Source organism: Anabrus simplex, chromosome 9 (genome assembly GCF_040414725.1).
Source record: "Anabrus simplex isolate iqAnaSimp1 chromosome 9, ASM4041472v1, whole genome shotgun sequence".
In the NCBI taxonomy this organism is placed as follows: domain Eukaryota; kingdom Metazoa; phylum Arthropoda; class Insecta; order Orthoptera; family Tettigoniidae; genus Anabrus; species Anabrus simplex.
In genome coordinates this window covers 5,334,045-5,361,084 of record NC_090273.1, presented here as the reverse complement: position 1 = coordinate 5,361,084, position 27,040 = coordinate 5,334,045, and the positions used below count along the sequence as shown (strand labels likewise).

At 40.4% G+C, this 27,040-nt stretch overlaps 1 protein-coding gene across 2 annotated transcripts in view; it reads right to left on the bottom strand.

Annotated features, from left to right (window-relative positions):
- Positions 1-27,040, bottom strand: part of IntS1 (integrator complex subunit 1) — a 480,230-nt gene that overhangs the window by 306,343 nt on the left and 146,847 nt on the right. For both annotated transcript variants that reach the window (XM_067153509.2, XM_067153510.2), the window contains exons 9-11: positions 18,517-18,675; positions 7,069-7,194; positions 5,143-5,256 (exon numbers count right to left, since the gene is read on the bottom strand). In XM_067153509.2, coding sequence (XP_067009610.2) covers positions 5,143-5,256; positions 7,069-7,194; positions 18,517-18,675 — 399 coding nt within the window. The remainder of the gene's footprint in view (positions 1-5,142; positions 5,257-7,068; positions 7,195-18,516; positions 18,676-27,040) is intronic.

Sequence of the window (27,040 nt, the reverse complement as noted above, 5' to 3'; positions counted from 1 at the left end):
CAAATTTTGCAGCTAGGTGGTGTGAAGTTCGACAATGTTTTACTGTTATTGCAGAGATGCCAACTTTCAAGAAAGACAATTAGTAATGCAGCTGTTAGGGCACCAAGCGTGGTGCCGTAGAACTTTTTTATTTTTATTTTTGAGATCTCACTAACTTTCACATCATTGAAAAATCAATGAACAACATACAATTCAACCATATGTATCATATTCAAAGACCAGCATATAAACAGTGTACGATTCTTACCAGCTAGAGTAACAGGTGATCTGCAGTACATATCTGAGTGGAGGGGGGAGACCCAGACTAAGATGGATGAAAACAATCAAGAATTGTATAATTAAAAGAAGCCTGGATTGGAACACAGTTGAGGAACAATGGTGGTTGGTTAGAAGACTAAAAGGCGCCATAAACATCCAAACTCGGTGGGAGCTGGATGAGAGAAAGATGATGAATGTTCAAATCCAGTGTCTAATTCTGGCTTCAACACGGGTGAATCTGCAGGAAATGCTAATTATTTATAAATCGTAGGGCCTCTGGAGCAGCATCCAAGGAACCCACGAAATCTCTAGAGTAGGAAGGCAGGAGACAATCCTCAACAAAATGTCTGCAAAATGCACCACTTGTCAGCACATCCATCATGATTTGCACTACGAGGAAAATTAACAGTATCGGTTTTAACACTGGCAGAGAGTCGTTACTCCATTCTTGCTTCCAGGTTGGATTGATGGGTCCAGTACATCTTTAGCTGTACTGATTGAACAAACTACTGGCAACTTGGAACAGAGCCAGTGACAGATAACATACAGACAGACTCCACAATGCTCACAAATACGTTCGCCAACACCAAATGGTAGTCAACAACAGGACTGAAGGCTTGGTATAACCAGCAGCACTTCTGGAATGTAACCAAGATTGTCTGCACAAACCTGACCATACACCATCAATAGCAATAACAATTCAGCAACATGGTCTAAATTACGTCTGTAACTGTGTAAAGCTACAATAACTGCCCTACTCCTAGAAGCACAGATCATGCATGCCACCGCAATAGCTACAGAGTGCCAGTACACCTAGTGTGAGAAACGGACAACAAGCACCCTATTCAGTCAATGTGTACATCAGTTCTGTGTCACTAGCCATGTAGACTTGTGAACTAAATAGACCCTTTTTCTGTGGACATTTGAGTGGAGATCAAAACGGTTACAAACTTGCAATAAACAAATACCAATACTTTAGCCAAAACCGTATGAGGCCATCGCAGTCTTGATCTTCCTATTCCCAGTCAGATCCAGTTTTCATTTCACTATTAAAAACTTTAAACATCCCACTTATCTGATAGATTCACCTACCTAGAAACTGTCACCATCATTCTTATTCCACCCACCGGTGACAAAACCTTTGGACTTATCTACAGGTGCTTGCGTGGTCCGTTTCTGCTCTCCGTCTGTTCCCTATGCAGAAAAACTTGTTCATGTACAGTGAAACCTCGTTAAGACGTTTCTGCAGGGGACAAGGAAAAACAACGCATCAAGTGAGAAATCGTACTGATGAATATACGAATAAAAATTATCCAACAGGTATATGGAAAGACCAGAATTTTTTTTTTGAGATGAGGGTATTTTATGTCGTGTATCCGCGGGCACACTGAAAATTATAGGCCTAGCTACCATTTCTAAAGACGATAGGAAAGTATTAAAAGGTGTGAAAAACAAGAGAGAACAAATATAAAAACCTTTTCCACTGGGGATTTTAAAACAACAAGTACTCTGAAAGGTATGAAAAACACCAGACAACAAATAGGAAAAAACATGTGCACAGGGACCAGCAAAAATATCGACGTATTATTGCAGATCACACTCTTTCTAAAACAAATATTAGTAGAATTCTTTTATTTCAGAGCAGTGGGTTATTTAAGATTATTTTTTGGTCACACTCATAAACAACAAATTCGAGGTTACATTCAACCATGTGCAAATGCGATCTGCGAGGAAATTTTGGCCGCCATTTTGAATTGAACAAAACTTCCACCAGCTTGAGTGATCAAGTCGAAATTCGAAGGTGCAAGTATCAACATTCGCGACCTCTGCGCGCTTATGTCAGTCCACTTTCTGACAGATTTTAATTTTGACTTCATTATCAAGGAATTTCACAATTTTTTCCATATCCATAACTGGGCTATCACAAGACAAATATGCACATGCTAGTCAATTTCACATGATTATGTTCCCAATCCAGATACACATAGGCTACCGTATCACGTGACAAATAATACCCACACTTCACTGTACCACTCAACACAAAATACAACCTTCTCCATGGAATGCAAAATAAAAGCACAAACAGGCTCACTCTGCTGTTAACCGGCAAGCAAAACTGAATATTCCTCAGGCTAATGGCTTGCTCCCCAAAAGTGCAATTTATCCTTTTCCCGTAATCACACAGCTCTGGCGATGGCTCTTACCCGAGTTGGAAATCACGTTGGGCCGATGACATAGATGTTAGGCCCCTTTACACAACAAGCAACACAAGGAAATAGTTTCTTTCACAAGGGATGTCAAATACATTAATATTTTCAGGTCTAGGAAAAATGTGATCGTTCTAAGCACTAATTGCGAAAATTTGTGGAAGATAGGAAACCTAAAAGGGTCCACCTTTTCAATACAAATAAATGTTATAGTTTATTTACAACATGTATATACACTTGGAACTAGCTTCGACACTGAGTGTCTGAAATAATTTGAATCTCCAATGCCAATCATCTCGTACTTCTACATGGTTTTGTTACAGTTTATATGTTTTTTTGTTTATGTGTTTATGTTATCTCATGTTTATACAATTCTGACTCGCACTTCATGACCATTTTGAAACTGACATTGTACTTCACGTCTTCATATTCTCTCATTTAATCACACTGATGTAACACCTTGTATAATATAAATGTCTACATGCTATGCCTATTTCCCACATTTTGGCTGAAGATGACGCCAAACAGCGTCGAAACTAGTTCCAAATGTTAATACATGTTGTAAATAAACTATAACATTTATTTGTATTGAAAAGGTGGACCCTTTTAAGTTTCCTATCTTCCATTCTCAGTTCAATACGGACAAAAATGAAATTCTTAGATTAAAAAAAAAAAAAAAAAGCGAAAATTTGTGTCGCAATAAGTGAGGTTTTTTTTTTTTTTTAATATAGATTTTATATAGATTTAATACGATGAGTATTGGGACTTTAAATTTATGATGTGCTAAGTGGGAAAACGTGTTAATGAGGAATGCGCTAACGAGGTTTCACTGCAATGAAAAAGGACATTCTTTTTCTATATGGTGGGCAAAAATGTCTACATGCCTCTGCTTTCAATGTAGATTTAAAATATATTTGGCCGTCTATGATGTATACAAAACAGCAATATGCATTTGTCCATGATCTGCATGGATGGATAAGTCTGCACGTCCATTTGTAGCATCAGTCATGAACGCATTCTTCAACTCGTTTGCAATGCAGAACTTTTTTACGGACATTCTAAGTTTTGTATAGTGGTCGTGGCAAACGTGAAGGAAGGTTCTCAGATCGCCGACCAATCCACAGGTTTAGGAAAAGAAAATCACGGCACAATCGCAGATGTAGGCACACAGTGTTAGATATGCTCATTCTTTGGAGTTCACGAAACAACTATTCATTAACCACAAGTCTCCTGACTCATCAGGTATAACAAGATTATCTGTTACCCCCGCCCAAATAATAAAAGTGCGAGGTGGACATTGTTCAGTTTCTTGAAATAAATGTGGATTCCCCTTGGACCAAAAATGAACATACCTATCTTCAATAAACAGCACATTCATCGGTACAAAGATCCTTCCATTTGTCTGCTACTGCTAGGAGCTGGGAACGGCGAATATCCAATTCTGAAGCATACTAACGGCTTGACTTAAGCGGAGGTTGATTCTTGAAGAGTAGCACAAGTTTCGAAATGTTCGATGATCTCTCACACCGAGCTGCATCCTTTACAGATCCTGTCACAAAAAGTCTTTCATTCCCTGCCAATAATCAATCAATCAGTCAGTCAATCAATCCCTCATCTGCAATAGGGCTGTTGCGCAGGAGGCAGATTCCCTATCAATTGTTTACCTACTCTTCAGAGGAGTTGGAAATTTATCAAACATCTCCCTTAGTATAGATACATTATTCCAATCCCTAATTCCTCTTTCTATAAAGGAATATTTGCTGCAATTAGTAATCTTGAATTCCAACTTTATTTTCATATTACGATCTTTCCTACTTTAAAAAAGTATTCAATAACAAGTTGGTAATAATTTGTGCACATGGTTGCTCAGTATGCAGTCACTCAGGAATCCACACTACAGTTATTAAACGTTTTTCAATCATTACATGCTTTAAATCATCCATATTTTAATTTGCTGATTATCGCTTCCATTGTTAAATTGGGCTATTACCACAAATCTCTACATAGACTATGTCATCAGAATACATTTTTAATCAGGAGTATTTATTTTAAATCTGTACTGAAAACTGGGGTAGCAGGTAGGGACGTTCTTCAAAGACAGCCCTCTCCAGGGAGTGGCACCCCTGCCTATGTGAGTCCCAGAGAACACTCACCCGGTGTCTCTCATCTGGTAAGGGTCCTAGCTAAGGATGCGAATCAACAGCGGAGAAGATGGACTTCTGAACGGTGGAGATTGCGGAAGAGGAAGATCAGTTCTAGGGTAATAGTATGAGTGCCCTATTCATCAGCAGCGTTTATTTCCCATGTTAGGAGCGGGTGCAAGGCCAACTGTTCCCCAAGTAAGGAGTGGCCTGAATAATTGCTGGCAGCAGCTCTAAAATGCCTTTGGGAATGGCGACCCCATCGCAACAATAGCCTAAAAACACCCTGACCTGGCAGGAGCTGGACAAGGGGAAGTGAAAATGATGATGACGATGATGACTGGAAACTGGGGTAGGAGGACGCCCTGCTACACGGATCTGTTGTGTAGATTCACACACTGACGCAGCCCATGACCTCCTAAATGGATACCAGAGCAACATAGGCAACCTCGCCACTGTGTGGGACAAATTTTTATGATCTTGGCGATTTCTTTAATATCAACAATATTGCTCTCCGCTCCCCAAGTTCCTCTCACCTTGTGTAATGCATGAACAAAGTCTGCAGGACTAGGCCTGTACATCTTCATAGCAGACTCGTGCAACCACCACACAGCATCTCTCTGGATCTTGGCTACCTGCATCTGAAAATTCTAAGAATACAACAGAATTCAGTGTTATTACAGACTGATATCTACTAATATTATAAAGAGAGGAGATCTGTTTGTATTCTAGATGATTACAGGCTTGCCTCCAGAGCAAGCAATTTAAAGTTGACAAAATGAAGTAGCTGGTACTCTTAAAAGCGAATACACTGCCTAAATTATTATAGAGCAACAGTTTTAGCTCTTAACGAAATCTATGAAACAAAAGTCTGTGACAGCATATGTTTATCTTCAATACATAATAAGCACTTTTATGGTTAATCAAACAGCTAAATATCCTAGAACTAGCAACGTTAAATCTTATGGTGACAGCCATGTTGAGCAACTTTTACTTGTCTAACTAAAATACAAAATATCCACAAGGTAAGAAATAAAATTACGAAGTTTTTATACGTCTATGTAAGGCTAATACACTGAGGACAGTCATGTAGCCACAAAATTACGTAAACATTTCAACTAGAAAAATGTACAACCAATTCAAAAAGTATAATTCCTAAATTCAAAATAATAATAATAATAATAATAATAATAATAATAATAATAATAATAATAATAATAATAATAATAATAATAATAACAACAACAACAACAACAACAACAACAATAATAATAATAATAATAATAATAATAATAATAATAATAAATTTCACAAACAAACTGACATACAAATGGCGTATGGCTTTTAGTGCCAAGAGTGTCCGAGGACATGTTCAGCTCGCCAGGTGCAGGTCTTTTGATTTGACTCCCGTAGGCGCCGCCCTGCGCGTTGGCATGAGGATGAAATGATGAAGACGAAACATACACCCAGCCCCAGTGACAGTGAAATTAACCAATGATGGTTAAAATTCCCGACCCTGCCGGGAATCGAACCCGGGACCCCTGTGACCAAAGGCCAGCACGTTAACCATTTAGCCATGGAGCTGGACACTGACATACAGATTGTCAATAATGAACCTGTAATGCACTAGGAAAAGTTTCATTACTCTCAGGCGTAGGCTATATTCTTGAAAATATTAGGGAAAACATTGGCATGCAATCTTTGGATCCCATTGTTAGGGTAGTTTGCTGTAGGGCAGCTCATCATCACTTTTACTTTCAAATATTTGATGTGAAGGAACAGCTGATACACATTCCGACTCTGTTGGTGCCGCAAGGGGTGAACAGCTGCTTGTTCTTCATATCATGTTTTCGTGTATATTATGATCATTGCAAAACATGCAATTTATGCAAGAACTGCGGTTCATATGATTCAGGAGGTCGAAATACATAAAGAACGCCTACATTTCCGAGGAAAAAAAAAAAGCTTTTGGACCTTTCAATTTGTTACAAGATGGCATATGCGTTCACTTTCACCTAAAATCAAAGCAACGGGCGAGTTGGCCGTGCGGTTTGGAGCGCGCAGCTGTGAGCTTGCATCCAGGAGGTAGTGGGTTCGAACCCCACTGTCGGCAGCACTGAAAACGGTTTTCCGTGGTTACCCATTTTCACACCAGGCAAATGCTGGGGCTGTTCCTTAATTAAGGCCACGGCCGCTTCCTTCCCATTCCTAGGCCTTTCCTATCCCATCATCGTCATAAGACCTATCTGTGTCGGTGCAACGTAAAACAAATAGCAAACAAACAAAAAATCAAAGCAATTAAGGCGAAAGGTGCACAAGTCCGAGTACGTATTCGGGTGGACACCGCACGGGGGTAATGGGGAGCCCAAGTTCGTACTCGGGCAGAGAGCGAAGGAGTTAATAACAAGATCATTATCTTCAGTCAGATATTCTTTCACAAGGTAAAACTACAATCAACTTACATTCAAGGTGGTGATCTCACGTTTGTCTCCGCGAGCCAACAGTGTTGATGCTTCACGGACAGAAGGGGATATGGCCAGGAAGATGCACAACGTGATCAAGTCTGCTACTGACGCAAACATGCGTTCCTGGAGACACACAAAATAAATTATTCAATTACTTGATATGTACTCACACATACGGTGACCAGATTTACATCAAAGAAAGAGAGGAGAAAAAGACTTCTAAAAGCCGAACATTGTTCAAAAATGTGAACAGAAAATATCCATTAAGATTTAAGTTTATATTATACTTAAAATAATGTCACTGCAGTTAAACTTCAAATTTACAATCTCTGATTTTAAGTTTTCCCCAACCTTACATCATACGTCCGTACTGCAAGTCCGTACAATTAACGTAAAAGTTGCCTTGAACTTGCTTTTCTTCACTTTATGATTTCCTCAAAAATATGCCAGGATTTTGAACTCTTGCAATAAGGAAAAATCTCAATCCTACGAGTTATTGGTTGGAATATATTACATACTTCCCTATTGGTAAATAGAATGACTCGAAATATTTGCAACATTATGTACATTCCTACCAACGGCTGTGGAGAACAATGGCGATAATCGATACATCGGTGGCCTACCAAGAGTGAGAACTGTAGTGCATAGCATTTGTTTGGTAAACCAAAGCAGTGAGAAATCAAGGTTAAACAAAGCACTCCGCACTACTGCAATACTGTCGTCTTCATCAATACAATACATATACAATCTCTTAACACCGTGAATTACCATTGTTTTAGTAACTTTTACGTGTTGTAACACGTACTCAAGGAGAAGAAAATGGAACTTTTGGAACAGGTTGGTGCCCACACGGGGATGTACATGGAATTGGCTGCAAGACCTGGTTCGCATATTTCTATATTAAACAGAAACGTGAAGGTACGAGTGAAAATAAAGAATTGTTTTGTGTGTTGCAGCTCTTTCTTCTGAAATGACTGCAAATCCTTGAAGGTGTCACCATTGGAGGAGTTGGAGTCCATCCTTACAAGTTGGTTTAAGCAAACCTGGGGTGCCAATTCTAACACGGATCGATCACGTCTAAAGGAAAGGCGCTACATATCACCACAATGCTTTGAATCGATGCCATCAGAGCATCAAACTGCTGAACCAACTGATTCAAGAAAAGACAATCTTGTTTACAGAACGGTTTCTAGAGGTAGTGCGGCTGTTAATCCTGCTAAGGTCAGCAGCTGGAAAGTTCAGCTTCTGCAGTAAATCAAAAGGTTATGACTCAAAAGACACGATCAACAATGACAAAACTGGACTTTTCTACTGTATAATTTTCAACCCAACAAGATGCCAAAAATGTCCCATGTCACAGTGGTGAAAAATCAATGCAGAGGGTTATAGTTCTTCTGGCCTGTAAGGTTGACAGAAGTGAAAAGCTCTTTCCACTTGTTACTGGAAAATTTAACAAGCATCAGTGAAAGCTACTAACCAAGTACAGACCAATTTACAAGCTTGAAAGATGACCATAATTTTCGAGGAGAATCTTGTTCATGTGGATCAGCATGTGGGCTCCAAAATCAGAAAGATTCTTCTGTTCATTGACCAATGCTGGACTCATCGCAAAAAAACTTAGAATTCTCTGAGAAATGTCAAGGTTGTGCTTTTGCCTTCAAACCGCAACAGTCAACTGCAACCATTAGATCTGGGGATCATTCATACAATCGCATGCAGCTGATCAGGAAGGCTGCAGCAATGATCATTGGGGGACTGCTTGACAACTCATCTGAAACGTTCTACGAACTCTCCATTTTGTGACTGAAGCTTTGATATGTATAACCGGTCAACCATTCAGAACGGCTTCAGAAAGAGCAGCTTTGTGCCTTGAGGTGAAGATGTTGCTAGCATTAAGAGAGCAAGAGACAGCTGACTGGCTCGTATTTATGCCGACTGACACCGACTTTAATAATTACAACACATCTGATCACAGTGTCAGCAATGCAGAGGTCGGAACTTTAGATCACATACTGGCAGACTACACATCTGGAGAGGTGAATAATGATAAGGAGGAAGAAGTGGAGGTTGCTTAAGCTGTGGAAGTAAGGGTGACCTTCGTCTTATGTCAAAAGTCACCTTCCCAGCATTTCCCTGGTATGAAAATGGGAAACCACGGAAAACCATCTTCAGGGCTGCCAATAGTGGGGTTTGAACCCACTATCTCCCAGATGACGCCCGGTGATAGGCTGAAGAAGTGCGCCTATTGATACTGTCTTTTCTTGTGACTTTTCAAGTTTTAACAGTTGTGTTTAATGTCCCTCCCCCATGGTCTGGTACCTTGACGTGGTGGGGAGGCTTGCGAGCCTCAGTGATCCCGAGAGCGATGCCGGCGGGAGCTTCGGCTCCTGGCAGGGTCACCCTTGCCGGTAAGGTCGAGGATGAGGGGCCAGACTAAATGACAGACCTTCAGCTGTAGGTCCTGAAGGAAGAAAATCTTTGTCTCAGGGAGTAGGGAATGAGAACACCACCAGTCCTGAAGTTGCAGCATGGCAGGGGCAGAGGCCAAAAGAGGGCAGCGCCCTCACTGCCCTATAGGCACTGTGGGCCCATATCTCACATGCCAGAAATAATTCTCATGAAAAGTCAAAACGAGAGATACACCGGACTGCTGAACCCGATGGCAACATGGCGAGGAAAAAGGATTATGAGATTTGGAACATGGAATATAAGAGGATTAGCTGGAAAGGAGAATGAATTAGTGGCAGAATTCGAGAGAGCAAGACTTGTAGTGCTGGCACTGACAGAGACAAAAAAGAAAGGTCAAGGGGTAGATACAATAGTGAACGATCATGTGCTCATTTATAGTGGAGTTAACATCAGATTAAGGGCCAAATCAGGAGTAGCACTACTGATTCACAAGAACTTCAGAAACAAGATTCAGGATTGGAAATTCCACACGGATAGAATTCTAACGGTCAGCATACGATTAGATCCAGAGATGGAGCTGATGACATTTATTGTGGTTTACGGAGTGAACGACGATGTAAGAAAGGAGGAGAAGGATAGGTTCCACGAAGAGCTACAGAATGTGGTGGATGACACTCGAGGGGAAATCATTGTATTAGATCTCAACGGCAGAGTCGGAAACCAGCCAGAGGGAAGTGGCGGAGCTGTTGGCCGGCATGGTGAGCCTGTGGTTAACAACAATGGTGAGAGGATTGTTGATTTCTGCGTTGCCAATAATCTCGTCGCAGTGAACACCATGTTCCCGCATAAGATGATACACATGTACACGAGGGAGGAACCCAGCCGAGATGAGCGCTCCATCATAGATTATGTGTTAGTGAAGAGAGATCACCTCCAGAAGGTGACAGACTGTCGAGTATACCGTGGCTATGAAATAGGAAGTGACCATTTTCCCTTGATAACAACAATGGAAACAACAGCAAAGGTACAGAGGAAACAACCTAAGAACAAGAAGCAAGAAAAGATTAAGGTGTATAAGTTAAGAGAGAACAGGGAGGTACAGGAGCAGTTCACACAGGAAGTGGAGGAGGAGTGTCAGAGGATAGAGGAGAGGATCGAGGAAATGGACCTGGAGGGAAAGTGGAACATGTTCAAGAAGATACTATTAGAAGTGGCAAGTAAAGTATGTGGAACAACAAAGGTGGGGGACTACAAGAAAAGAACAAGCTGGTGGAATGATGATATCAAGGAAGAAGTAAGAAAGAAAAAGGAAATGTGGAAGAAATACTTAAGAAGCAAGGATGCTGAGGACCATGAGATGTATAAGGAACAAAGAAGAAAGGTTAAAGACCTAGTGAAAACAGCGAAAAGACAGTCTTGGGAAGAATTCGGACAAAGAATGGAGAAAAATTATAAAGAGAACCAGAAGCTGTTCTATAGAGCACTGAAAAACATGAGAAAGGAGAAACAGTGCCCTCTAAAGTTTATAAAAGATAAGGAAGGGAAAATCTTAACAGAAGAGAAAGAAATAATGGAGAGATGGAAAGAATATTTTAATGATTTACTGAATGGAAATGGGAATGAAGACAGCTCATGGTCAAGTGAGGAAAGAGAGGAGACAGGGGGAGAAGGAGAGGACTTAAGGATAAATGAAATGCAGTTGGCTATTAAACAACTCAAGAATGGGAAGGCCCAAGGACATGATGGAATCGCCCCAGAAATGATTAAGAACTTGGGAAAGAAAGCAGGAAACTTTCTATTCAAGATTATGGTGGAGGCCTGGAGAACAAAAAAGGTACCTACAGATTGGGAAGTAGCAGTCATCATCCCCATCTTTAAGAAAGGAGACAATCGAGAGTGCAGTAATCACCGTGGCATATCCTTGTTATCAGTGCCTGGGAAGGTCTTCTCAAAGATCCTGGAGACTAGATTAAGAAAGGAGGTAGAGGCTAAACTTGAAGAAGCCCAGTGTGGCTTCCGCCCAAATAGAAGCACGCAAGATCTCATATTTACTGTTAGGATGGCCAGTGCAAAGCTACTGGAAAAGAACAAGACCCTTCATGCTGCCTTTATTGACCTGAAACAGGCATTTGACAGAGTCCTGAGGTCCAAACTCTGGAAAGTCCTAAAGGAGTATGGAGTTAGCAAGTCACTTTGCAGTTCAATCATGAGTCTGTATAAGAACTGTCGGAATTACGTGCGGACAGGAAATGTGAGGTCAGCAGAGTTCACTACGAGACAAGGAGTCCGGCAGGGCTGCAGTCTTAGCCCTCTTCTTTTCATCGTATACCTCGACCATATTATGAAGCTGTGTCATGAGAAAATCAAGAAATTGACGGTCGGAAATTATCTCATGCGACCAGTACGATTTTCTGACCTGGCATTTGCTGATGACCTTATTGTTGTTGCCTCCAGCGAACAAAACCTGCAGCACAACATCAATGTATGGGTGGAAGAGCTTAAGGAAAAAGGTATGGAGGTGAATGTGGACAAGACAAAGACTATGGTTATCAGCAGGAATGAGGAGAGACACTGTATCATGGTCGATAGTAAACCATTAGAACAAGTCACCAAGTTCAAGTATCTTGGCTCAATCATCAGCTCAGATGGGAAGATGGAGGAAGAAATAACAGAAAGAATAGGAACAGCAGGGCGCTTGTTTAATGCCATCCGAACAAACTTCCTCAACAAGAAGGAGATCTCAAAGGGCACAAAATTAGCCGTTTACAAATCCACCTTTATTCCCACATTGACCTATGGCTGCGAATCCTGGGTGCTAACAGAAAGAACCAAGAGCAGAATCCAGGCGACAGAGATGAGGTACCTCCGGAAAGTAGAGGACAAAACCAGGAGAGACAGGATCAGGAATACAGCCATCCGGAAAGTATTGAATATGAAGCCACTGGAGAAAACCATCCAAGAATATCAATTGAGATGGTTTGGCCATGTCCACCGAATGTCGACAGACCGCTTGCCGAGGTTAATGAGGGAGGTGTGAGTGGAAGGAAGGAAGGCTCGAGGAAGACCACGGAAGACATGGGAGGAGGGGATTAGAGAAGCACTGCAGGAGAGGGGACTCTCGGTACGAGAGGCCGTTGCCATTACCGGAGATAGCAGTAGATGGAGATCTCTCGTATCCTCGACACCTCATGGTACAAGAGGACCGGATTAAGTAAGTAAGTAAGTAAGTGTTTAATGTCGTCCTACTCTCGAATGTGTAGTCTACTGTGTTCTTCCTTCAGTAAGACAGTTATCTTCATACTCATAATTTTAAAGCTTGACAATTCTGTTTTCCAGTTCTTTCTATTATCTTTTGTAATCATCAGTCCAGAAGTTAGCATTCCAAACACTTCGCTTGATTTTACACATTTTCAAAAGAGTCCTCAAAGTGGTGTAAGCAGTTTCAGCGTAGTTATTTACCGCAAGGAACTTCTTCCTGGCCATGGTCCAGAAGCATGCGATAGTCTCGACAGTGCATAGCATTGTCAAGAGTTCAGACTCACTTCGATAGCAGCGAAGCCCACAGCTCATTATATAGTGCAGGCTACGGTGCGATGCTCACCTATTGGTCCGCCATGCTGGAGGGGCAGTCGCTGATTCGCTGTTTTTCGGCCAATGGTTGAAGCATTAAGGAGCTCAATGTACATCGACATGCCTTGGCAGAGACAGGCAACTGATCAGACGTTGCTTCTTCTGTTCTGCCATGGCCATCGTGTCCTTCAGGATTTCAGGCTTTCAGGACTGGAAACCAGGCTTTGTTTACCCATTCAGATTCCTCCTTATGGTTAAAGCTGTTGGTGTGCTTCATGATTTCAATGGCTTCCCTCTGTAGCCGGGTGTGAAAGACACAGTAGTTAACAGTACTTTGGTTTTGCTGTACTGTATGTCAGCGAATGTTCAGCGACTGATGACTCCTTGTCCCAGTCGGCTATGTCTGTTGTGCTCCTTCAATCGTGTGGCGATGCTGCGTTCTGTAGGGCCTATGTACACCTAGCCGCAGCTGCATGGGATCTTGTAGATACCTGCTGTGGAGAAAGGACTGTGCCTGTCTTTGGCAGACCTAAGCAGTTCCTGGATTTTGGCCTATGTATTATTTTTACCCCATGGGACTCCAATAGCCTCAGTTGTTTTCCCAATATATGGCAGAAAGACTTTAGCTGCCGGTAGCTCCTCTTCTGAGACATCTGTTGGACGTCTGGGACGGAGTTCTCGTGGATACCTTTATGCCTGCACCTGTTAGCAAGTAGGGCCATACTGAGGAGGCTGAGCTCCTCGTGTAAGTGCTGCGGTTTACAAATTCTCCTCGCACGGTTGGCTAGCATGTTAATCACTCCGTATTTTTGTCGTGGGTGGTGGTTGCATGTCTTCTCAAGATAGTCTGTGTGGGTCGGCTTGCAGTACACTGTGTGTCCCAAGTTTAATCGGCTGTCTTCATTACCAGAACATCGAGGAAAGAGAGTTTTCTTTCGTATTTAGTCTCCATAGTGAACTGAATATTGATGTTGATAGAATTCAGATGCTGTAGAAACAGTTGTAGTTGTTCCTGTCCATGGCTCCAGATCACAAAGGTGGCATCTACAAAGCGCAGCCATACCTAAAGTTTTAGTGGTATGGTCTCGACTGCTGCTTGTTCGAACTTTTCCATAAAGAAATTTGCGATCACTGGACTCAGAGGACTGCCCATGGCGACAATATTGATTTGTTCGTAGAAATAGCTTGAGGTGAGGCTCATCATTAAAGACATGATGAGTACAATTTGCTTTAAACAATGCAGAAGAGATTACAAATCTTTGTCCTTCAATATTTTTTGTAGTTTTAAATGATATTCATAGTGTATAAGTTACATAAAATTAAAACTTCTTAGGAACTGCAAGCATTCAAACAAAAAATAAATTAACTATATGACATTACAATAAATATAAATTTGAATCTTACCTACAAAATAACAGTACAACCCAGACATTCCATGACCTCGTTTTAGCGTACACCTGTATTTAACAGAAGAAATTTCCAGTCCCCAAGATTATTCCATACAAGCAATGCAATTTTATATTCCATTTAACGTAATTCACAATACGGCAAAACCCGCATTTAGCATTAAGGAAGTGTTAAAATTCTCAAATATTTATTTCTACTTCTTTTGGTTATGGGACATTAAGAACCTACGAAAAAGATGTCATAAGCTTGCTAAGGATGATTCAAGGCAGAAGAGGAATTTAGAGCGTAGGCACTTTGGGCTCAAGTGAGATATAGGACTTGGATACATATCCAACAGCGGCCGCTGTAGTAGAAGAGACATTTAATAACAATGTTGTTATAACCTTCAAAAATTCCTATATTAATCTGTGCAGTATCCTTCGGTTACAATGAAAACCCTTTTACTGATTCATCCATTATTAGGGACAAATTCGGGCGTGTTAATTTTTATTCGTTATCAATATTCATACACTCTTCTCCAGCGTTTATACTGGATGCGATCAATCATCTTCCGTATCGATTCCTCGCTACGCGCGAGCGAGACTGCTCACTCACAACTCCAAGTCTCTGACTGGTGTAAACAAACATCAGCATAAGATGTTTTCACAATAAGTGCAATGACAGCAGTACGATTGCTTAATTTTAATACTATGTACTGAAATAAAATAATGTAGTAATACTTCTCCTTCTCAAGATACAGTGGTGTGCATAACTAACTTCAGAGGTTACGTTATGTAGTTTTGCGACATGTTAAATTTCAGAAAGGCTGTTTAACGTAAGAAAATAGAAACGTTTGCCACAACCCTCTGGAGTGATGCTATTACAATTCTTAAGAATGAAACTGAATATGCTAGTTCAGACTATAACTGGAATTAGAAAATACGTGCTAATGAGTAAACCACTGCTTGGAAAACATCTGTGAAAATGTTTAAACAAACCGATTCCTGCTACATACAGATATTAATGTTGGTTTTTTTTTTTCTACGGGCTTTACGTCGCACCGACACAGATAGGTCTTATGGCGACGATTTAATGTGTTTTAGTGAGAGTTTGATATCTTTTCCGACTTGTATGGAAAATCATGTATAACATTGTAAGAACCTTAAACCGAAGTGGTTTTGCATCCACCAACAAAAATCTGTCAAAATGAAGCACAGGCATAACTACAGTACAGTGTGTAGGGTAGATATCTCCTTGTTTTATTGCTGTCACCATAAATAATGTATGATGGTACAATTTGTTAATACAAGCAAAAGATCTCTGGAAAAGGTGTGCTTTTTACTGAAACCTCAATTTAAGGTAAACCCCCATTTAAGGTTTTAAAAAAATCAGTTCCTTGTAAAAACGTGAAATAGGGGTTCTACTGTATCTTCCAGCAGAGAAAATTGAATTTTAAATGTTGCTTTTAGTGAGTACAAGACTCGACAAGACACAAGCAAGCCCTCCATGGAAATGGATGGAAGTTGCACCAACTTCAGACATGCTGTGAGAAGCTCGCCTCAGATGGTATGGACATGTCATGAGAAGAGACAACTGATATCATTACAACCTAGGAGGAAATCAACCATGCGACCATCCCAAGAAACGGTGGCTTGATCGCCTGAAAGAAGCCATGAAGGTGGTGGGAAAAGTGCAAGGAAAAAGAAGGCTTAAACTAAACTACACTCAGGGCAGGTTCAACTACCTACCTGGTAAAGTAGCACGTAACTTGCCCTCCGCGTAAAAGGATGTTTCCGTTCGACCACCCCCAGGTAGCACTATTGGCAGCATAAATCGTAGTTAGCCGGCACGTAATTTATTGGCCACTTCGAGGGCTCGATAAGACTCTACCTGCCGGGCAAGTTTTGAGAGTTGAACATTATTAGCCATATTTCTGGTGACATACAACTTACATTAGCTTAGTATACTGAAAAAAAGCATGATACTGTAACAGTGGCCGATATTGTATTGCAGGATCTTGAACATTAATGCTTCCCTTGAGTTGCAATGGTCACACCAGCCTCTCGCATCGGTAGCTTAGGGAACACATTTTATACGTCAAGCTTTCGTAAAGAAACTTTGAAAGGATATAAAATCAAAATGGAAATCATTTCAAATGGGCTTTAATTTTCTACTTTTTCAGTTTTCAGACACGGGGAATAACTTAAGGTATGTATCCCAACTACCTCAAGCGTTCTCGTAGCGCAATGGCTAACACGCTCACTTCGTAATACGAGGTATGCAGGTTCGAGTCTTTCTTATGACGAATCCTTTTTATTTCCATTATTAGCGTTATGTTTATCAGTATGCCTCTTTAAATATGTTCTTTTGTTAATAATATATTTCACTGAAATATTTAATCACAATATGTCTACTAGGAAATTGCTTTATATGTATGCTACTTATAGAAAGTGATGTTATGGTTAATAGCACATAGGTCTGTCGCCCAGGTACCAGATTCCCTATTAGTTGTTTACATAGTCTTCTTGTAAATTATTTCGAAGAAATTGGAAACTATTCCATTCCCAAATTCCTCTTCCTATGAATGGATATTTATCCCGATTAGTTCTTTACATTTACAGTACCTTCCAACTTTATCTTCATAAAGTTAAACATTAGAATGTAATGCTTTATCAATAAATGGAAGCATGTGGAACTAAACGAGTTTATCAATCAATATCAATCAATCAATCAATCAATACTGATCTGCATTTAGGGCAGTCGCCCAGGTGGCAGATTCCCTATCTGTTGTTTTCCTAGCCTTTTCCTAAATGATTTCAAAGAAATTGGAAATTTATTGAACGTCTCCCTTGGTAAGTTATTCCAATCCCTAACTCCCCTTCCTATAAATGAATATTTACCCCAGTTTGTCCTCTTGAATTCCAACTTTATCTTCATATTGTGATCTTTCCTACTTTTATAAACGCCACTCCAACTTATTCGTCTACTAATGTCATTCCACGCCATCTCTCCGCTGACAGCTCGGAACATACCACTTAGTCGAGCAGCTCTTCTTCTTTCTCTCAATTCTTCCCAACCAAAACTTGGGAACATTTTTGTAACGCTACTCTTTTGTCAGAAATCACCCAGAACTAGTTGCAAATAGAGCATTGTGGAGATACTTAATCAATTCACAGAAGCCTGCAGATAGAATGCTCAAAGGCAATAAGTCCGTAAAGAAGATGTGTGTGTATATATACGTATATGGAAGCGCGTAAAAGAGAGTTAAGAACAACGGCAGGGAACGAAAATACATTTTAAAATGTAAATTAAAAATACGATGAAAACCTGCGTACCTTCTATTACGGAGCGAGCGACTTGACCAATCTACTAGATAATACTTTTCAAAAATGCTGTCTTACATGACAGTTTATAACTGGCGTAAGAAAATGTAATCGAGATTTTAATCCCAATTAGGTATTGATACTGAAGATCATATATTAAAATCACGAAAGCTTGACTGTCCATAACTCTTAAGACTCCCCTTATTAGGCTTTTTGGTGATAATCAGCAGACACAAGCACAGGGAAATAAGACAATCGAAATGAGTTTCATGCTTCTGACGATAGGTAGCACCACACTCGAAAGCGAGAAGTCGCTGAAAATCAGTCTAGCCAACTTCGTATATCGGTGTCTAGCTCCGGATAGCTACCTAGCGCCTGCGCGGAGGTGGTTGGACGTAAACCAAAGTACCAGCCGATTTACACCTCCAGGTAGTTTACCTCCTGTACAGCTGCCAGCCACTTTACCAGCAGATGGTAGAACTGGCCCTAAGAGAAAATACATTATTCTTCTTCCTGCTATTTTTCTGAATTTACTGTTGTCAGCAGTTGATGAGAGCAACCCTGGGTGGGGTAGACGAACAGACCCAGTCACTGAGCCAGAGAAGTCAATCATTTGCAGATAAAATCCTCAACCTGGCCAGAAATCGAACCTGGGGCCCTCTGAACTGAAGGCCAAGGAGTCGGACAGAACAGACACTCGTGCAGCAAAACCCTTACGGAAACCAAATTATTCATCGCAGTCATTATATTTACTCACTTTGAATTCAAAGTCTCTGAACTGAGGAAAATCCTTTCGATCCTGCATGAGCCCACGGCAGAACGATGTTAAATCCATGTCATGTCGTAGCACGCGAACAATTTCTCTCAGAAGTGCTCGTAAAGGGCGGAGATAGTCGTCGCGGTTCATCAGCAGATCCTGTGAATAGAAGAACAAATACCAGCATGACAAATGCACCATTCCTTAGAGGAAAAAATAAAATTTAAGTTTACATGATTGATCATTTCATCTAACAATGAAATAGTGTAAATGACCTTGTTTTAATAGACAGTTTGTATTTCTCATTAAACAGTTACTATTACTCATATTCTTAACTTAAATAGCAGGATTCAGCTGAAACTAGGACATTTATAAAATGTATAATAAAGCATGATATAAAAGAGCGCTTAACAAGTTCGATAGACAAAAGTTTATATAGATATTGATTCCCATAGGGAATGTGAAATATTTGTCCTGAAGTAGTAAATTTATAATACCAATATAAATGGTCCTTCGCACACGAGCGCGAAATGCTGGCAACCAAGAATGAGTTAGCTGGAAAATTTATAATGTCCAATAACGGACCATTTATATTGGTAAGACAAAAGTTTGGAACATTCTTCTCACTTTATTTTGCTTTCAAATTATCAGGTGACTGATGTGTGAAAACTGTCAGCCACTAAATGAAAATGACGATCAACATACCACTATTAGTTTAGAACTGAGTATGCCTGTAATTGGTTAACACTAAGAATGAGTTGAGTAGCTACAACATCTGATTAAAATACTTTAAAAATATCAAAATACAAAGAAATGACATTTTTATCTGGGAGCAAATTTTCAAGTTATTAGTCCAAATATTATTTACCATCTATCCCTAATATTATTAGCGTATGATACAGTAAACAAAACAACATCGTATACAAAGTAAGCCCCAATATACATATATATGTACATTCTAAGTACAAAAATACATAAATTAACAGCTGGAACAATCATGCTAGCAAAAGGGTGTTCAAAGATTCCCATCTAAATTTCCTAGCCATCGTATGGCCTCAGCAGAAACCATCACGAAGTCCAGCGTTGATCCAACGAATGCCCTGTCAACACATTGACAGTCTGTTTAACTGCACCATAGTTAGAGACCGGGGAAGATCTCATACCCCTCTTAAACATCACTGATCCTCCATGCAGGTATAGGTAACAGTTAAAATTGAAATAATTGATAAAGAGATTCAACCTATTCAATACAAAAGAATAAGAAATGTAGTGAATTACATTCTTATTTAATAATAAGTAGAAGTGGTACCAGTTTCGAGTCTAGTCCAGGTCATCATCAGCCGATTAAAACATGAAAAACAATGCATAGGAAAAGGAAATAAAAGATCAAGTACACTCCAGATCAGTAGAAGAGGCGATATAAAAATGAACGGGGGTAGACACTGTAAAATTCAGAAGAAGTAAAATGTAAGTCACTTAAAAGAAAACAGTGCGTAATATTCTGAGCGGCAATATGGCACACGCAGTGTTAGGCAAAGTCTTATAATGTTTATGAATTTCATAAACATTGTGAGACTTCGCCTATCATTGCGTGTGCCATACTACCATTCTTAATATTACGTACTGTTTTCTTCTAATTGACTCACAATTTCTACCCCCATTGTTAATTTATGTTTCATCTTATCTTCTTCTTCTTCGTTTTGCCTCATGACTGAGGCGTCATGACTATCATAATATTCAGCCCTCTAGCCGATGAACCATACTCCGCCATTCTTCCCTATCTAAAGCTTTCACTTAATCTTTTTCTTTTTCATATGCATTGTTTTACATGTTTTTACGGCCGACGATGACCTGGACTAGGGTCGAAACCGGTCCCATTTATAGTTACTATTACATAAGAATGTAATCACTACATTTCTTTCTTTTATGTATTGAATAGGTTGAACCTCTTTTTCAATTATTTAATTTTTAATGTTTATGAATAGCGGAGAACGGTTAAATGAGCTAGTTTTTAAACACTGTCAGGCACAAAGTCATATCATAATCGAACACATACGAAGATCCATAATCGTTGAGCAGTTGAAGAAGAGTAGATCTACTGAAGTGACTTGCCAGCTCCCGATGATCAGCACGATATATTTAACATCAGGCACTGTGGTTTCAAACGCCAAAGTAAAATGGAGAATAGCTTGATGATCCAGTAATTTTCTTTGGTTGCGGGAAAGTAAGTATATAGATAAATATAATATACTTCAATATAATTGAATAAGTAATTGTGCTCCTATAGAATTCTTAGAACAGTTGACGTGAAAAAAAACAATTGTGAAGAGGAAAAAAATAACTTAATAACTTAATTTTAATACTATGCACTGAAATAAAATAAGAATGTGATACTTCTCCTTCTCCAGATACAGCGAGGTGCAGAAGTTAGGTTATATACTCTCACATCTGGTTAAATTGCAGAAAGGCTGTTTCCATATTTGCTGGCATATAACTCACCACCGCGTATATCTCACACCCCACTTTTAACATTTGAAATTGCAGGGGGGAAAATCTCCGCACATTACTCGCATTCATTTCTGACGTTGTCAAAGACATACGGTACGTACACAAAATTAAGTTTGGGTATTCCATGGACGTGCCTACATTAAATATCAGGACTGTACCAATTGCTGTTAAGGTACTTTGTACGTGACAGTACAAGAAGAAGCAGTTCTTTCTACGTGCAGAACGGAGAACGGTTGAGGCTAGCTGTTGTAACAAAATTACCTAACATGCAAACCCCCACCCCAAAGCTGCATTCCTACACAGTCGGTCACACACAGCAATCCCTCTCACTCTTCCATCTTTGTCAATATGCTTATCGCTACCCCTCCGGCAGAGCTGATCACGTGAACTGGGAGCGTTTCCCTGCCCAGGCAGTCAAGTGATCATGGTATTTGGTATCGTCCATCTGTTGTTTTGTCAACAGTACCAGTATTCTGTCTTCACATTTCATTGTTATTTCTAAGTCAAGTTTCCTTGTGTAGGTCTATCATAATCACAAAGATGCACACACAGGATACTGTCAATTGTGTACACTATTTTATTTACAGTCGGATCTCCGGGGGAGACATGGTTGAGAGGAACCTCTGAACGTGCTAATCAATCCAAACCAACCTTGCGCGTAGTTAGAAAGATTGCAACCTGGAATGTACGAGGTCTCTTACAGACAGGAAAACTGGCTATCGTTGAAAGAGCAATGAGACGACATGATCTGGACATACTTGGACTCAGCAAGACACATTGGAATGGTTGTGGCCACTTTGTCACTCACTCAAATAACACCATATATTTTTCTGGAAGTGAGGATCTGAGTCGGAATGGTGTCCCTGTAGTGATTCCTAAAATACTAGGATAGGAGCCTGTCTCTGACAGAATCATCTCCATTAAAATCAATGCTTCTCCATGTACGATCAACATCATTCAGGTTCATGCTCCTACTGCAGTTGCACTGAATGAAGAAATTGATGAATTCTAAAAGTTGCGGGAACACACCATCAGAAAGATTCGTCAGAAGGAAATACGGTATTAGTCATTCAGGGTGATTTTAATGCGAAGATAGGTAAGACTATTAAAGACAATCATTTGAGACATGTGGTTGGAAGGCACGGTCTAGGTGTGAGAAATGAGCGTGGTGAGCGTGTACTGGAGTTCCGTGTTGGTAATAACCTGTTTATCTGCAATACCCTCTTCCAACATCACCCAAGGCATCGATACACATGGATTTTTCCTGGCGACAGGGTTTGAAATCAGATTGATTTCATTTTAGTTAGGCAATGATGACGGACTTCTGTACTGGATTGCAAGACCTATCCTGGAGCAGACTGTGGTAGTGACCACATTATGCTATCCATGAAAATGCGGATCAAACTGAAATTGACCAAGAACAAGAGAGTGACACAGGTTTGCATTACTGACAAAAAATGTTCTCCAAGATTTTGGGTATAGAATAAGGCCAAAATTCCAGCAAGTACAGGAGGAAGGGTCAGCCTCCCAAACATGGGACAACCTCAAGTCAATCATTAACTCTTCTCTCCCTGAGCAATTTACTAAGCCTCCCCAAGCTAAGCACCCTTGGATATCGAACATCACTCTACTGCTGATAGAAGAGAGGAGCATACTGAAGAAACGTGGCATTCAAACCAAGCAAGACGAAGAAGCATACAGTGAACTTTGCCGTGAAATATAGCACAATTGCCGAACTGACAAGATATGGTAATCTCACCAGTATTTGTGATGAAATAGACCACCATCAAAGGCTGAATCAAATACGTGACCTTTTTAAAATAGTCAACAGCATTATCCGCGAGTTCAAACCACGCACATGGATGACTGAAGATGAAGATGGCAACCTTATTACTGATAAGAACACAGCAATAGAGAGGTGGAAATAATACTGTGCAATTCTGTACTGCAAAGCAAATAATTCTGCCGAATGGGAAATTTCTATGAGGTATGAAAAAGAACCTGATATTTTATTCAATGAAATTGCGAATGCTGTCAATCATTTGAAGAACAACAAAGCCCCAGGTATGGGTGGTATTTCGGGAGAAATACTGAAAGTGATGGGGGAGGATGGGATGCGTGTTTTACATTCGGTATGTAATATGTTGTGGAAAACTGGTGAATAGCCCAAGGACTAGACAACATCAATACTAATCCCTCTTCACAAAAAGAGGTCTGCAAAGGATTGTTCCAATTATCGTACTATTGCATTAATATCCCATGCAAGCAAAGTTCTGCTCTACATAATAAATGAATGCCTAAAACCATTCCTGCAACCTCAGATATCCGCGGAACAAGCAGGCTTTGTTGCAGGTAAAGGAACATGAGAGTCTAAACTGAATATGAGACAGATAATTGAGAAATGTCGCGAGTTTTGTGTCCCTGCCTTTATTTGCTTCCTGGACTACAAAAAGGCCTTTGACTGAGTTATGTGGGACAAGTTGTGGCAGGTGCTAAAGGAATTTGGGGTTCCAGTACATTTAATATCATTATTGAAAGGCCTGTATAAAAACCACACAGCAACCATGAAGGTGGATGGTGATCTCTCATGCATTTTCAATGTGACAAATGGAGTAAGGCAAGGTTGTATATGAGTATTATCACCTCAACTCTACAACATCTATGCAGAGTGTGTCATCAAAAGAGCTCCCAATGGATGGAATGGTGGAATCTTGATTGGTGGCAGAAAAATTAACAACGTCCGTTTTGCAGATGACAGGTCCCTCATTGCTGGAAGTGAAGAGGAACTTTCTGACCTGCTTACAAGGATGAAGAACACTAGTCTTTAGTATGGTCTAGAGATGAACATCAAAAAGACCAAACTAATGGTAGTTGATTGGCAAGGTCAAATCTAACTTACAGGATACCTAAAGGACCTGGATATAGTAAAGGAATTTGTATACCTAGGGTCAGTCATCAATGACACGGGAAGCTGTGATAAAGAGGTAAAAAAGACCTATTGTCTTAGGTCATGCTGCAATGGTAACTTACTAAGATCTGGCAGAACCAGGCAATATCAAAAGCTACAAAGATGCAATTGGTAGAATCACTAGTGTTCTTTGTCTTTTTGTACGGCTAAAGACAAAAAGCGCACTGATGCCTTTGAAATGTGGTGCTGGCGGAGAATGCTACGTGTACCCTGGACAGAAAGAAGAACGAATGTTTCCATTCTGGACGAACTCTGTATCAAGAAACGTCTATCTTCCCGTGTGGTGTGTGTGGTGAGTGGGCGAGTTCATTGGCCACATTTTAAGACGAGACGGAGAGAACTTGGGAAAGGTCATCTTACAAGGCAAAATCGAAGGCAGTAGACCACGAGGAAGAACAGAAAGTAGATGGATAGATCAGGTGAAGAAGATCACTGGTCTACCACCTCAGATCATATTAAAGAAATGTGAAAACCGAAAGGGATGGAGACATCTCATCAAGGTTGCAACATGTCAACCAACTACCAACACAACAAAATCACAACATGAGTTCAAACACTTACTAACAACTCTCACTAACAACTCAACAACAAAAGACCATTTATTTATATACCTTACCTGGCCAGGCTTCTAAAAAAGTATGACACAACACGTTTTCTCATATCTTCTCAAGTCTGCAATAACTACGTACAAATGGATACAACATTCTGTAAAACTCTAGTGACAAAGGTACAGTGGAACCTCGATTATCCGTTCCCGAAAAATACGTTTTCCCGGAATATGCGTTCAAATTACGTGGTCCCGCGAGCATCATAATTAAATCACGTTGTAAAAGTCCCACATTATCCGTTCCTCGAAGAAACGATTTCCCGGATCAACCGTCCTGAAATTCCAGCCCCATCAACGCTAATTCCTCGATTAATCGTTTTTTAATAAACTGCATCTCACAAAAGGACGGCTATGGCATATTTATGGATCTTGGCGTTAACGCCCCGTCACTGCGATAATTAAAGCAAGTACTGTACCGGTACTGGAAAAGCGATCGGCGGTGAACTTGCATAAGGGACCATCTTAGCATCGCATTCGGGTGGTATTGTTTAGAGAATCTCGGAAAATCAAAAAGCAGAGAGTGGCGACAACAATTGCAAGGAGACACGGCGCATTTCGACAGCTCTGCTTGAAGACGGAACGAGTTTCGTCAAATGTTCGCACTTATAAAACGTCCATATTATGTCCAGGGTTAGATGTTTATATTTTTACTTTTTTCGATCGTACTGCCGAAGAGGTTTTTGGCACTTTGCTCAGGGCACTGCACAGTGGCGGCTCGTGAAAAAATCGTCCTACGTGCTACAAAAAACAAGCTAAATACGCTGTTTTAAATCTGCATATTGCCATGATGAACAACGCATACTTCAAACTTGGTAATAATAATAATAATAATAATAATACAATTTTTCTCACAATTTATAACTCAGAACAAACAAAAACAACATTAATTTGGAAGCAGATGAATTCTTCGACAACTGTCTACGAGATAAATAATTCATTCGAGAAATATTGTTTTTACTAACCTAATGGCGCAACTTACATCAGTGCAAATAGAATCGTGGGAATATAGATCCCCACTAAGAACACTAATTTAATTTCACTTTATATACACTGCAGTGGATAAATAATTTGATAAATCTTCGTATAAACTTTAGCACTAACACAATGACAGAAAAAACACGCACCAGTAATATAACTGGAGATTAAAAACCGCACAAAGCAACTGAAAGAGCTGCCAACTGATTCATTGAGACCTCCCCTATTACCAGAGTAAATGTCCGGCTCCATGGCTAAATGGTTAGCGCGCTGGCCTTTGGTCACACGGATCCCGGGTTCGATTACCGGCAGGGTCTGGAATTTTAACCATCATTGGGTGTATGTGTTGTCTTCATCATCATTTCATCCTCATCACGACTCACAGGTCGCCTACGGGCGTCAAATCAAAAGACCTGCATCTGGCGAGTCGAACATGTCCTCGGATACTTCCGGCACTAAAAGCCATACGCTATTTCATTTCAACAGAGTAAATTACATTGTAATGCGGGATAACATTTAGGGTCAGTCAAAGATTCTTTGGCTCACCTACGAATTCCTTATTTTTGACACAAAAGGAAGATGGATATTTTAATGAGCATGTGTGAGATAGATTGCCTCCACTTACGCTTTACTTTCGAGCCCAGACGATGCTACTCTCTAGTGGCAGATTCGCTTACCACGTTCAACATAAGCACGGCCGACTGGATCCCTCGCTGCGCTCCGGGTAGCAGGAGACATCGAGTACTTCTACCCCCTTGCGGGAGAGGAAGTAACTATAGACGGGATCAGTGAAAGTTGATCCCGGTTTATGGTATACTCTGCCGGCTAGGGGGAGTGTTGCAAGCTTGGCTGCGCCTGCGTATTGCTTCCTTCAGGCTACAGGCAAGGGCTCACTTCACATGAGCACGAGCCTTGTTCCCCGGGAGAACGGCGCTAGGTGTTCGACAGATCTCGTCCTGATTTGCACAAAACACAAATTCATATCGTACTCAAAACAACGAAAACGCACCAGGATAATTGTACTGTACATAAATAATATTCCTTACAGTTCCAAGCTACGTGCTGGAGCCCGGTAGCACGTACTGACCGGCCGCCACTGGCACTGCAGAGTAACTGGGCTTTCAGGCAGGAATCGAAACTGCTTCTTAACACAAATTCAGTATTTTTGATATTATCGTACATGATTATGTTAGCGAGACAAAAACACATGTTGCACCTAAATGTAATTTAAACAAAAGAAAGCCATGGGAGGTCTTGGAATTGCCTATTACTGTTTAGGTCCTAATGTAAGACTGGGAATTTTACGTTTTCGCGTTAAAATACCAAAAACCGCAGTCGTTTTATTTGCACACGTTACATTTTAAATGGTTGGTATAATTTCAAACTCGTACTGACATGTGCAGCGAGCGCGCTTTCCAGATGACCTCAAGGTCACGAATAACCGAAATTTCTGAAGTTTTGACATT